This window comes from Capra hircus, chromosome 17, assembly GCF_001704415.2.
Source record: "Capra hircus breed San Clemente chromosome 17, ASM170441v1, whole genome shotgun sequence".
In the NCBI taxonomy this organism is placed as follows: Eukaryota; Metazoa; Chordata; class Mammalia; order Artiodactyla; family Bovidae; genus Capra; species Capra hircus.
Genome location: NC_030824.1, coordinates 8,848,388 through 8,861,892, shown reverse-complemented (window position 1 = coordinate 8,861,892; position 13,505 = coordinate 8,848,388). Strand labels below are relative to the sequence as shown.

The window sequence follows — 13,505 nt, the reverse complement described above, 5'->3', positions numbered from 1 at the left end:
TTTCTCCTTGTATTTTATATAAGAGAAAAGCCTCTTAAAATTATATAACTTGGAAACTATCACAGATTTTAGATGTTCCCCTGTTCTTGAGCAAACAGACAGGACAAATTTGATCAAGTCATTTTGTGGGACAAAAGAATCAAATCAATAATGAAAGACCACTTCTACGTTTTAAATAAATAAAAATATAATTAAAATTAAATATCCAGTTTTCCAAGTCTCAAATTGAAACACATTTTCATCAATACACACGTACGCAAGTATTCACACACAGGATCTGATTTAAATCATTTGACTTCAATAATTCCTTCAACTTGTTCTATCTCAAATGAATACAAAAACAAAATTCTTTTTAAAAAAGCATTTCCTGCTATCTGCATGTTTCAGACAGTTAACTTCTGACAAGTGTTTCCTAGCTTATAAAATACATTAGCCAGAAAAATACAAATGTTGTTCCACATCAAATAGATTAATAATTGTGGTAAAATCTAAAAGTGTTTGAGTGATAAGTAATGGTTATATAGTAAGCAGAGGGTTGGCAAATCATGTAGGAAAACTGAAGACTCCTCCTGCCTATGAGAACTGTTCTTAGAATGGGAACTTTCTGCAGATACAGGCATTAGAGGGACAGGTCAAAAGAGACAAGGATGATTTTGTTTCACTTCCAGTACATGTTAGTTTTCTTTTATTAGCAAAACTGACTGGTAAAGTTAAAGCAGAATTTGCTACTGGCCTACAAACTCCCCATAAACAAAACCCCACTTTAAAGACCGAACAGTGCTGAGTCTTTTGGAAGCTCCAGTTTTGTCATGGAGCTCTGTGTCAGGTAGGACCCACTTTTAAACACCCTCTAGCGTATTCTATGGACTTCCCGAGTGGCTCAGTCGGTAAAAGCGTCTGCCTATAATGCAGGAGACCTGGGTTCGGTCCCTGGGTCGGGAAGATCCCCCTGGAGAAGGAAACGGCAACCCACTCCAGTACTCTTGCCTGGAAAATCCCATGGACCAACGGAGGAGCCTGGTAGGCTACAGGCCACGGAGTTGCAAAGAGTCAGACACAACTGAGCCACTTCACTTTCAGGGTATTCTAAAACTCTGAGCATGAACCTGTCTGGACACTCTACTCATTTGGGAGGCCAGTTTAATTCAGCCTAAAGAAACATGAGCAACCTCTGCTTAGAGTAAAAGGAAGCATCTTTTGGACACCCTTTTAGATCATACCTAAAATTCACCACACAGGGAAATCATCCTGAGCCTTTAGAAGACACCCAAATAACAAATTTGAGAAGTTAATAGTAGCCTAGTTCCTCTGCTAGAAGGTTCTTCTGAAGAAAAAGAAGAGTAACAAAGTTAGTTACTGCCTTCCTCACCCTAGGGAATACTGAAGTGAAAGTCACTTAGTTCTGTCCAACTCTTTGCAACCCCATGGACTATACAGTCCATGGAATTCTCCAGGCCAGAATACTGGAATGGGTAGCCTTTCCCTTCTCCAGGGGCTTTTCCTAACCCAGGGATCAAACCTAAGTCTCCCACATTGCAGGTAGATTCTTTACAAGCTGAGCCATAAGAAAAGCCCACAAATACTGAACCTCTGCAATAAACTAAGAAACATAACAGGGATTCAGTTGTTCCAGAAACAAGTGCAGTTTTTCCTGACTGCAGAAAGTGATTTATAAGACTGCATTTCACTGAAAAACAGAATTCAACTTTTAATTCAACTCTCAGCTAAGTTTTTTGGTTTTTCTCTGCTGCCTGTTAGATTTTGCCATGTTTAAAAGTATTGAATTCTCCTTACAGGGTATCCATTTATAAGTTATTAGTCACCTGAGATTAGTGAGTCTTACCTCAAAAAATGCCTTGAATTAAAAATTCTCCAAAATATGAGGGAACTGATGTATAAGGTAATTGCTAAGAGATATTATTTTTATCATGTATTACTGCACTCATTCACACACATATGGGGTATACTAACCAAATGTCATCCTGAAGACATATTAGCAAAGTGGAAGAGTTAGAAAGTAAGTGAGCTCTGTGGGGTTGATTTCAATTGAAGAGAATGTGATGGGATGAAACTGAGTAACCAATCCTACCGAGCCTTTCCTTCTCTGTGAATTGGAGTTTGCCTATTAGCTCTCCCATTTACCAACACCGAACGAACAACCAAGAACTAGTAAAACAAATAAATAAAAATGGTTTGTTATGGAAGCCCATTGCACAATAGCACAGTAGAAAAGCACTGAGCCTTGTTTCTATTCAAGTATCTGACCTCTGGGCCAAAACCATGCTTCCTGAAAATGAAGAGTGCTTAATAAAATACATGCAGTCCAGGGGATGCCAACATGAAACCCAGGCAGAAACGTTAGAGAAAAAAGGTAGCTTTAAGACAGAAACCTGGCCCATCTTAGATGCTAACCCAGTTGTTGTTGTTCAGTCACTAAGTCATGTCCAACTCTTTGTGACCCCCATGGACTACAGCACACCAGACCTCCTTGTCCCTCACTATCCCTCAGAGTTTATCCCTTCAGAGTTTACCAAGTTCATGTCCATTGAGCCGGTGATACTATCCAAGCATCTCATCCTCTGCCACCTTCTTCTCCTTTTGCCTTCAATCTTTCCCAGTATCAGGGTCTCTTCCAGTGAGTAAGCTCTTCACATCAGGTGGCCAAAGTATTAGAGCTTCAGCTTCAGCATCAGTCCTTCCAATGAATATCCATTAGTCCAGTTTTTATGACATGTAACTTTCTCAGAAAAATCATTCCATAAAAGGAGTCAGAAGAACAGGAAAAGGAGGTAAGAAGCAATGGAGCTGGTGAGGGCTTCAGGAAATGGGGAGTACAAGGTAGGACCTCGAAGGAAGTGACAGGGCTGAAGCTCTGGTTAAACATGAAAGAATAAACTCAATAGAGAATCCTATTAAAGAAACACACCAATACCTTTTAAAAAATACGACAATAAAGAAATGGGACCACTTTTCCCTAGGGAATTAGGGAGAAGAGAAACGAGGACTCAGCTCCCTGCCTCTTCCATCACAGGAGTTGGCACCCTCTGAGTTCCATCTGGCAGTTTGCAACGGATCCACAAAAAAATTCTTGGCACCAGAGCTAATCCACCAACAGTGCAGAGAGGAAATACACAGGGCAACTGAAACCAGATTCCACAGTACTTGATCCAACTGTTTACTAAGCAGAGAGGTCAAAATAGTCAGTCCTTTGCCTACCACTGGCAAATGGTTTTTGTATGCTTTATTACAAATAAAACAATCTTGCTTGACAATACCATCAGCTTTACAACAGATGACTAAACAATCCTAAAGTAATAGTATATCTCTAGGAACTGAGCTTTTCTTAAAACAAATGAACTATATATACTATTAGTAAATCCTGTATCTAAATTTATATAGCATCTTTAAGCAATGTGGAAATGAAATTATGATTTATTAATTTACATAAAAATTATACATTAATGAATAAATCTTCAAATTTTTTAAAAAACAAAGTCTGAAGCTGTCATTATTGGGATTCGTGGGAAGTGGTTTGCTCTTCTATCACTTGCTTCACAATTTCAGCCAGTTTTAATCGATCTACTTTATCAGTGAATCCACGACCTGAAACTCAAAAAAGGAAAAGGTGAGTCTCCAAACTATTGGGTAGGTGGTAAGATTCTTGACAGGGACACAATAAGGTACACCTCACTAGTGTCAAATTCACCTTCACCAATGGAAGAACCATCACCAACACTGATCACAAGGAGTTCAAGTCCCCCATTTTTCAGGTAGAGTTGAGCAGCTTATTAACCTGGTCATAAAAATCCAGTGTTCAGTACAACAGCACAGAAGGAAACCACAAAGAGGGAGAGGTTCTTTGTAATATGTGTCTACAACAGAACTCATATCCAAACTATATAAAGAACTCGTGCACGTTTATAAGAGAGGTACAAGTCAACAGAAAACTGGGCGACAGAATAGGCACTTCACAAAATCTAAGTGGCCAGTAAACATTAAAAAGTGCTTACGCTTATAAGTCATCAGGGAAAGGCAAAGTAAAATGACACTGCAATACCAATAGTACTTACTAATTAGAATGTCTAAAATGAAAAAGACAATAGCAAGTGTTGGTGTGGATACAGAATAATTAGAACCCTCAAACCCTGCCAGTGGAGGTATACATTGGTATGACAACTTTGGGAAACTGGTGGCAGTACCTTCTAAAGCCAAACAGATGAATATCCCCATGAACCAGCAACTCTAATTCTAGATACGTAAGAGAAATGAGTTCCCTGATGATCCAGTGGTTGGGTGTCTGCCTGCCAATGCAGGGGACATGGGTCTGATCCCTGGTCCAGGAAAATCCCACATGCCACCAGGCAACTAAGCCCATGAGCCATAGCTACTGAAGCTCACACACTTTGAGCCAATGCTCTGCAATAAGAGAAGTGAAGCCACCGCAATGAGAAGCCTGTGCACCTCAACTGGAGAGTAGCCCTCGGTCACTGCAACTAGAGAAAGCCTGCGTGAAGCAATGAAGACCCAGTGCAGCTAAAAATAAATAAATGGAAATAAATAAATCTTAAAAAGAAGATATATGCTAGAGTGTTCAGAGCAGTGCTTTCCTTAATTACCAAAACCTGGAAACAACCCACATATCCATTCAACAGTAGAATGGATAAATACAAAAACTATTTATGTGGTATATATATATGGAGGAAAAAAAAATATGAATATATAGAGAGAACATATGTACATTTACATATGTATATAAAAATGAGAAATGAATTGCTACTACACATAACAATATGGTTGAATCTCACAAACATTGACAAAAAGAAGCCAGATACAAAAAAACATAGACTTGTCTGATTCCATATACATAAAATACAAAATCAGGCAAAACTGATATATAGTGCTAGAAATTGGGCTCATAATTACCCTGTGGGGAAGGAGGTAGTAGAGGAGGGCACATATTCCAGTGCTGGTTATGTGAGAATGTTCACTTTGTGAAAATTTACTGGAAGTGTGCACCTCAAATGTGGTCACTTTTCTGTATAGATTATTTCAAAATCTTTAAAAAAAGAGAAAATCCTATAGAAGCTAATTTCCAAGTACAGAAATGGCTGGGCTAGCTTTTGGACTTCTCATGTCCAAAAACCAGGCTCCCTGCCTTGAGCATCTTAGACCTGAAGTCTAGCCTACTACGCTAGGAAGACAATACAAAAGCAGCTCAAAAAATACACCTCTGCCTTTGCCTGTGGGGAAAAAAATTCAACGAACAGCAGATTTGGGACACTCTGCTCTTTAGTGTAACAGGTCTTCTCTAAGCTGAGCAGATCTGCAGGGTGGACTCTGCAGTACTTTGCCCTCTTTCTCCCCTTCAGACTGAACTGCTCTTTAATGACGCGGTTAAAAGCTCAGGTATCTGGAAGGAGTTCTGAGATCTGATGCTTTGTTTTTGCCCAAGTGGTGATGGGGGCTCTGGACAGCAATGAATCTGCAACACACAATTCATTTGAACTCTGGAAAACAAGCAAAAAGGCCGGATGTCCAGATATGCCTGGGTAGTTACTGCAGGATTAACTCCCTCTCCCACAATACTCCACTCACTCTCCAGCCCTACTTCACCTGAACACAGCCCCAGCTCAGCCCCCAGAGATCCTACATAATCTAAACACAAATAATTCTCTGCATTCCTGGGGAAAGGCATAATTAAGGCTCCTACCATTCCAGCTGAAGCTTTGCAGAGTATCTCTGAGGAGTTTGCATTCCCGATTATACTTCCAAGCTTCCTGCACTACTTCATTCAGCTTTTCATCTTCATTCTCTCCTATTAATAAAGGTGAAAAAGAAGTTGCATTCCTCTGCAGCATCATGGGGTTTTATTGTCAAAGATGGAAGGACAGGATGTCCAACTTTATTGAGAAAGTGATCATAAAAGGCGCGAGCTTTTCCAGATTATCATTACTGCTAGTTCCTACATTACATGTAGACTACTTCTGGTTTCTGAATTCTTCCTACCCTGACCACCTGACAGACATCCCCTGAGGCCCCCAGAGTCTTAGCCCTGGGGGATGGGAAGTAGGCAGTGTTGGGCTATTGCTGATCAAAAACACCTGGTTAACCTACAAGATCATGAGAAGGAAGAACGAGGCTGAGTGGGCTACCTTCTTTCTCCTAAGCTCATTTCCTACTCTGGAAGGCTACCTGAGGTACACTATGTGAGCTCTCTTAAAACCCAAGGAATCTAGGAAGACTGGTCAGCTCAGTAGTTTTCAGGCCTACAACATGAAGTATCTCATTCATCTGCTGAGAAAAGCCCGTCCTATCCCATTAAGTGGAAAGAGAACATATTTAAAGAGAGCTCTCACTCAAAAGACATGTATATAAGTCCCAGTCTGCCTGGAATACCAGTAGCAGCCAGGGCCACTTCTGAACTTGGAAGGTCTTCTCTTTATATTCACAAGTTAATGACAGCCTTGTACTCTAGATATGGTGTTTCTCAACCTTCCTGACCTTCCCAACCTAATCCTGACCCTGTTCACATTTTCCATCCTCTATCCTGTTATCTCATTAACAAACTAAGAAAATACAAAATTACATGTTATGTCTGAAACTGCCAATTAAACGCAAACTAGAAATTTCATAGGAAGCCAAAGGTGGGGCAGAACCTGCACATTTCTGAGTGCCCACCGTCCCCTCTTCAGTGGGCTGAGTGTGTAAGGCACTTAGAGGCGAGACAGACACTTCAGATTGACCCACTCCCCCAGCCACGCGCACACGCACACACAGCCACGCACAAAGCAGAAACGGTGTGACCTTTACCAGCCTGGGGGAGGATACACTGAGCAATCACGTCGCGAAGCTTCTCCAAGGCAACATTGGAATCCTCGGCTCCATTCTCACGGTCATGGATGTAAACACCATCCTTTGGTTTGGTGCTTTAGAAGTTTGGGAAAGAGGTAAGAACAAAGTGAGACCCCAAAACCCAGCTCTTCATGGATGTTAACTCTAAACACTAAACATAAGGCAAGATTTTTCAGATAAAATTTTAATTATAAAGTATCTCCAACTTCTGATGCTATTTAAAGAACTTATCCTTTCCACCCTCTTAAGAGGCAAAAAAGGGCAAGACCCTTGGCTGACCTTTCAGAACCCTGTCCTTGGCCACACCAGCCATGAAGGGAGAATCGAAGAAGTAAGTTCAGTTACCCAAGTAATTTCCTCTTCCTTAGAATGGGGTTGTTCACAGAGTGCAGGGGTTTGAGGCTGACTTTTAGTTCCTGGATCCGCATGTTGGCCAACTGTTCCGCATGGGCCTGCTGGATCCCTGCAACCACCGCCTGAATGCAAACACTGGTGTCAGTTTTTCATATTCATTTCTGGGCACCTAAAAAACCAATCTAACAGAGAAGGAGAATCTCTAAAGAACTAAGCAGGTAATTTCAGTCTTATACTTGGAAGTATACAAATTCTGAAAAGGCAGAGGACTCTTCCCCATGGGTCAGCAGGGCCCAGGAAATACTAGGCCAGCCAAGGGCCACACAACAGCAAGCCCTTCTTCCCTGCAGGGGGACAGAAAGGCAAGTAAGAAAAACAAACAAGGCTCATGCTCATAGTCATTGGCAAGGGCAAGTGTAAAGAGAGTCATACATGTACATCAAGGGAAAGGCTGGCCGGCTGCTGCCTGAGAAGACTCCCTGACTGGCATTTATTCGCTTCCCTCAAGGTGGAAACAGTCACCTCAGCCCCAGTGACTCAGAACCCCAAGTATTTCACCTGGTGAGCATGGAAGACCCTCGCAGACTCTTCTATAAAGCCAGTCAATTAATTTACAGTGAAAAATAACTCATAAAGTCTAGCACTCTTCAAGTCTGTCTTTATGACCAGTGTGTTCTCTCACTATGGGCAGACCAACAAGGGAAAGCAAATAATCAGCAAAAACCTTCGTAAGAATGAAATGACCCCACTTTTGTATTAAAAAAAAAATAAAAGGACAAACTGTGTGAATGTGTGTGTGTCTCCCCAGAAAAAGGTCAGGAAGGATACATCAAGTCACAGATCACCTCACCTCTCAGGGCTGAGACTGGGACAGGGTAATTAAAAGGAACTTTTGCATTTTATTTTATATACCTCTGTGTTATTTGAAAGAAAAAATATACTTCCTTGGTAAGCACACAATTAGATCCGGAAGAGTTCAAACTCTTTGAAGTAAACTACAGTAATTGGCCCTGGCTACCCACCTCCAGACCCGTGCATCTATTTCCTTCTTATCAGAGATAGCCCAACCAAAGAGACGGGAACCCTGCAAGGTCACGAGCTCAGACTCCATCTCCTAGCCACAGCCGAGATGGACACTATTCAGCTTCTGCATGTGGCCATTTTTTCTTCACTTCCAAAGGTGACCAGCCTGCATCTTGACCACATCATTTCTTTCAAAATGGGAATACACTGTCACACTCCAGTTCCACCTTAAAGGCCTTTTTCTTCATTAAGATTATGCATATTCAAACTTGGCTTAGTTAGATACTAATCTTAAAGTAACTCCAGAAGACAATCTTCTTCATTTCCAACATCCTGAGGGAAACCACGCTGTAACACTCAAGAGCTGACAATCAGAGGATATAAGTAATCCTGTATTTGGGACTGACCAAACAAACTATTTCTGGGTTATTGGATACTTTTAAACCAGGAAAACAACTGCACACAGATCAGGGATAGCAGAAAACTCTGTTCCTTCTAGTTCTCCTTTCTCTTCTCATACTCCAGCTAAACTAAGGGAGGTCCTAGCATTCCTTTCTCCTATTCACTTATTCTGTCACGCCTCAGCTCCATCCCTTCTAAGTGAGTAACTCTAGTCTGCGACACTGCCTTTACCTTTCAGCCACACACTGAATCCACACCACACAATCTCATTCATTTGAATGTCCATCTACCATCAAATAATAATGAAAATCTAAACCCGGCTCATTCCTGATTTCCCTGTCAGTGGTATCACCAGATATGCCACTCACTGTCCCCTTATCTCTAGTCAGTCACCAAAAATTGTTGAAATTTGTCTTCAAAAATATTGAGCCTATTCATTCATCTCTACCTCTCTGCTCCTAGTGCAGCTTTCCAGCTTCTAGATTACTGTAGTAGTATTAGGTTGGTGAGTCTGCAAGTCTGACTAACCATCCCTACCCTAAATATCTTCCCTGTAGCAGAACTCTTCTCAGAAATCTATACGAGCCTCTCAATTAGGTCCTAAAAGACTTACACCCCTCTGTCTACTTTCAAAGCCAGGCCCTTCCCTATCACACCCATTTCACCAACTTCCCATTAATGAAATCAGGCTGTTTTTCCCACTGATGGATTTCAGCCTCTAATTTTTCGCTCATGTTGTCCATGATATGTGGGCACACGTGCTCTCTACTCCAGTTCTTCCAAGGCCAGCTCACAGCTAAACATGTAAAGGGGTTTAAAAGTGCCACACAATAGTTAATAACTATGATGGGTTTTGCCTTCTCTTTGGGAACCCTTCCCTAATTACAGCCCTTCAAAGATGTCTTCTTTTTCTGAATTCCCATAAGAATTCACAGAAAATTTAGCATGCAAAAGCTCTGATGTCTGACAGTATTCCCTCTTTGTTTTGTATTTATTGGTGTTTCTAACCAGTCTTGTTTAAACCCCTTGGGCAAAAGGATGGTTGATGTCTGATACTGCTCTCTGCCTCAACCCCACAGCACAAATGTGGAAGAGGATACTTTGAATGTTCCCTTAGTGTATGTACCAGGCTTTGATCTGGTCTTTATGGAAGGAAGCTCCTTTTTTCCAATCCTGATCTTCAGGAGACCAGAGATGTTTCTCTGGGAAAGACTATGCGCTCTGCATTGTTTTGCCTTTAACCCCCTCACTGAGTCAAGCCCCAGCATTCCTTCCCAACACCACCATTTTGGTCAACAACATAAGCATCATTCAGAACCTTATCCATCATCAGTTGAGCAGAGGGTAGCACATTATCCAGGGCCTCAGTTGAGTTGAGCCAGGGGTGGTCCAGCACTCCCTCAATGGTAAGTCTTTCCTCCGGTTTGACCTTCAAGAGCCTGTGGAGAAAAGGCCAAAAGGGCTGCCATGCACAGTCGCTTCCAGAAGGCCATAAAGTTCCCGAGCCTGGCTCTAGTCAGCTCCAGCTTCTGACTTTCTACTTTCTGCCAACTCTTACAGCCTAGGCTTTCTGCAGGACAGAGATGAGATTCTCTTCCCTAACTGTTAGTTGTGAGGGCGCTGTGTCCTTAGGCAATCCTTTCTCTACTAAATAAATTGAGATTAAAAATGGTAGGAAAAGGCTTAATCCAGTGGTTCAGTAAGGTAATCAATCTTACATATGGCTCACAGTTCCTGAGACACTGAATCCCCAGACTAATGTTTCTAGGACAGTGGGCTATAATTTCCAGAAGGGACTCAAAGTACTCTTTTGGCCAACAGTGGCTGTAAAATTAGTTAAGCGATCATACAGTTCTGAAAATCCAGATTGCTACTTGTGATAAAACTTTTAGATAGCACCATATGGCAGGACACGAACCCTGAGCCATTTCTCCAAAGACATTCTAAGCTAAAAATCTAATATCTGAGAAGGGAATAGCATTTCTTTCTAAGCCTAATGTATTGTCTATACCATCAGCTTTTGACCACAGTTCTTTCCATCTTGTACATTCATACTGATGCAATTCCTAGCTTACCCCAGCATATTCCCTGGACCTTTTACAGCACTCCTTCCAAATACATAGCCTCCCATTCCAAACATCAGTCAGGACAACGTGCCTACTTGCTCTTTCATGTTCTCTGTAACTTTCTGGATCATTGTGAACAGCTTCAGATTCTAAAGAAAGGATTATTTAGAAAAGACGCTCAATGCTGAGAGAAGATAATCAATGTTACTCTAGTGACAGGGGAAATACACTCTATAGAACTGCAGAGAACCACTTAGAGGATATTGATGTTTTGGTTAAGTAGCTGAGAATACAGCATGGAAAGAACATGGGAAGACAGATTTCAAATTGCCTCCACCCTCCTAAAACACCTTCACTTGGATACTTAAGAAATGAATCCCTTTTTATGGACATAAATACCTAACCAACAGGACAAGTTCACTTCTGAAAGAGAGTAATCTGCATAGAGAAATAGCTGTACTATTAGGAGACAGTTCCCAGGTACTGCCCCTTTAATGCTTATCTTTATCACATTACAGATGAAGAAACTGAAACCAAGAGGAGCAATTACTCAGTGAAGAGCAAAGTAGTAATGTCAGAAGAGCGCATAAGTCCCAGGCAGCAGATCCCCTGGCACAGGTGGGCAGAAAAACCGAGCACACCTCCTATGTAGGCCTGACTTCTTAGTAACTCCAGCTAAGGAGCTGGAGCACGTGTCATTCTTGGGGAAGATATTTTGAAAGGCACTACTATGTCTGTAGGTTTCAGGTGATTTCATGGCCTGTAGTCACAGCATGCTTATTAATAACGGACTCCTATCTTAATTAAACGCAGTTCCACCTGCCTCAGAAACTGGGTCCACAGAGGCCTCAACCCAAGCCCCTCCTGAACAGCAGGACAGAACAGTGTCTGCCTGAGGAAGGCGGCCCAGGGAGCCTGCCGCTGTGGCCACTCGCGCCTCACATCACAGCTGTGCGCTGCTCTGTAAGAAACAAAGGACTCTGAATGTCATGTGTCCCTCATCCACTCACTTAGCCCTAGTCCTTTTGAACCTTTCTATCTCTATATGTCAGAGCAACCAACTAGCAGCAGGGAGGCCAGGGTGGGATTGAGGTCCTGGACAACCAGTCACACTCCCACAGTAGCTAAGGGAGGAAAGGACAAAAGCATCGTGGCCATTCTGGCACCCTAGTTCAGCTTCTGGCATCATGTCAGTGCCAAATGACTGGCCTCCGTGCAGGAAGGATGCACCGGGGGTTACCATTTAAAGTCTGAATTAATGCTAACGGATACAGTGGCTACCAAGGGACCTGGATTCAACCCTAGGGACAAATTCTAGGAATGCAACAGGAGGGAGTACAGCTCCAATTTCACTGAGATGTGGATACTGAGAACTCTCATTTCAGACTCCAGGACAGATTTTCTGTGATGATAAAAATGAGAAGGTACATGACTGCAAAACAAAGAATTTTCTCTACCCAACATTGCTTTGCATTCCACCACTTTTAAGGGCCCCACCCAGTGGCCCAGAGACTCACTTTCTCACAACATCTTTGGCCATCTCTGAGATCTGGCTCCACTCTTCCTCCGGGAACTCAAAACTGCCTGTCATGATTTTTCTCCGCATATCCTTTGGGATAGTCCGGCTATGGTGTTTGGAGTAAAAAGGAGGGTATCCGCACAACATCACATAGATAATCACCCCTAGGGACCACAAGTCACAGCTCTGAAAGCAAAAAGAAAATGGTCACTCATACCAGAGGCACAGCTCTAAAATAAAGCCCCCAGAACTGACCCAAAAACAGCCCTTGATACCCACAGGCTGATATCACCAAGAATCACTTATCAGAGACTGGAAAAGTTTCAGGAAGTCTTAAGAGAATTAACCTTTCTATCATTTGTTATCTGCTATCAATGCTACATATATGCACATCATATACACAAAGCCAATCTGGGGTAAAAAGTCACTTTTATTCTCACTGCCGAGGCCCAAGCTGCTATCTGACTGTTGGGTACAGAGAAGACACTTTGATCCCAGCCAGAAAAGTAATTGATGTAAGCCAGCTGTTGTGAAACATGTCCTCTGGCCACCTGGGCGGGTTGAGGGTGCAGGAACAAATAGCTAGGATGCAGATGGGCTGATCCCATAAAACAGCACCAGTCATTTTATAAAGGCTCACAGCAGTTTGACACAGATGAGGGACAAGCACGGTAGGGAAGAATGGGAGGTGGAAAGCAATCCTTTGGCCAAGGACTCACTGTGCCCATGTGCAAAGCCACTCTTGGGGAAGATATTTTGAAAGGCACTACTATGTCTGTAGGTTTCACGTGATTTAGTCACAGCATGCTTATTAATAACGGACTCCTATTTTAACTAAACACAGTTCCACCTGTCTCAGAAACTGGGTCCACAGAGGCTTCAACCCAAGCCCCTCCTGAACGGCAGGACAGAACAGTGTCCGCCTAAGGAAGGCGGCCCAGGGAGCCTGCCGCTGTGGCCACTCGCGCCTCACATCACAGCTGTGCGCTGCTCTGTAAGAAGCCTGGAAAAGGAGGTACCTCAGGTACTCTCAGCCATGTCTTGGCATCATTCTACTAATAGAGATTCATAAACGACATGGCGCATGCTGTAAAACAATTATAAAATCACAGAGGTGAAAAGAAATCTTAAAAATTCAAATGTGGAAAATAGTTCCCATGAGAAACTGGTGCTACAGAGATCTTGTCACATCTAGGGTCATCTGTCAAGAGTGGAACTAAGCACACCAACCAACAACATGCAGCAGACTGGGGCTGGAGTCACTGCAAGCATTCTGCCTCTTTTTTTTT

The 13,505-nt window shown here is 42.4% G+C and overlaps 1 protein-coding gene across 4 annotated transcripts in view; it reads right to left on the bottom strand.

Annotated features, from left to right (window-relative positions):
• The window catches only part of MAPKAPK5 (mitogen-activated protein kinase-activated protein kinase 5), a 32,970-nt gene continuing 19,634 nt past the window's right edge, over positions 170-13,505 (bottom strand). The window contains exons 9-14 of one of the 4 annotated variants that reach the window (XM_005691555.3): positions 12,215-12,402; positions 9,950-10,070; positions 7,198-7,328; positions 6,805-6,926; positions 5,711-5,815; positions 170-3,609 (exon numbers count right to left, since the gene is read on the bottom strand). In XM_005691555.3, coding sequence (XP_005691612.1) covers positions 3,509-3,609; positions 5,711-5,815; positions 6,805-6,926; positions 7,198-7,328; positions 9,950-10,070; positions 12,215-12,402 — 768 coding nt within the window. In that variant the 3' untranslated portion in view covers positions 170-3,508. The remainder of the gene's footprint in view (positions 3,610-5,710; positions 5,816-6,804; positions 6,927-7,197; positions 7,329-9,949; positions 10,071-12,214; positions 12,403-13,505) is intronic. The other 3 variants (XM_005691557.3, XM_005691558.3, XM_005691556.3) reach the window with 3 other exon arrangements.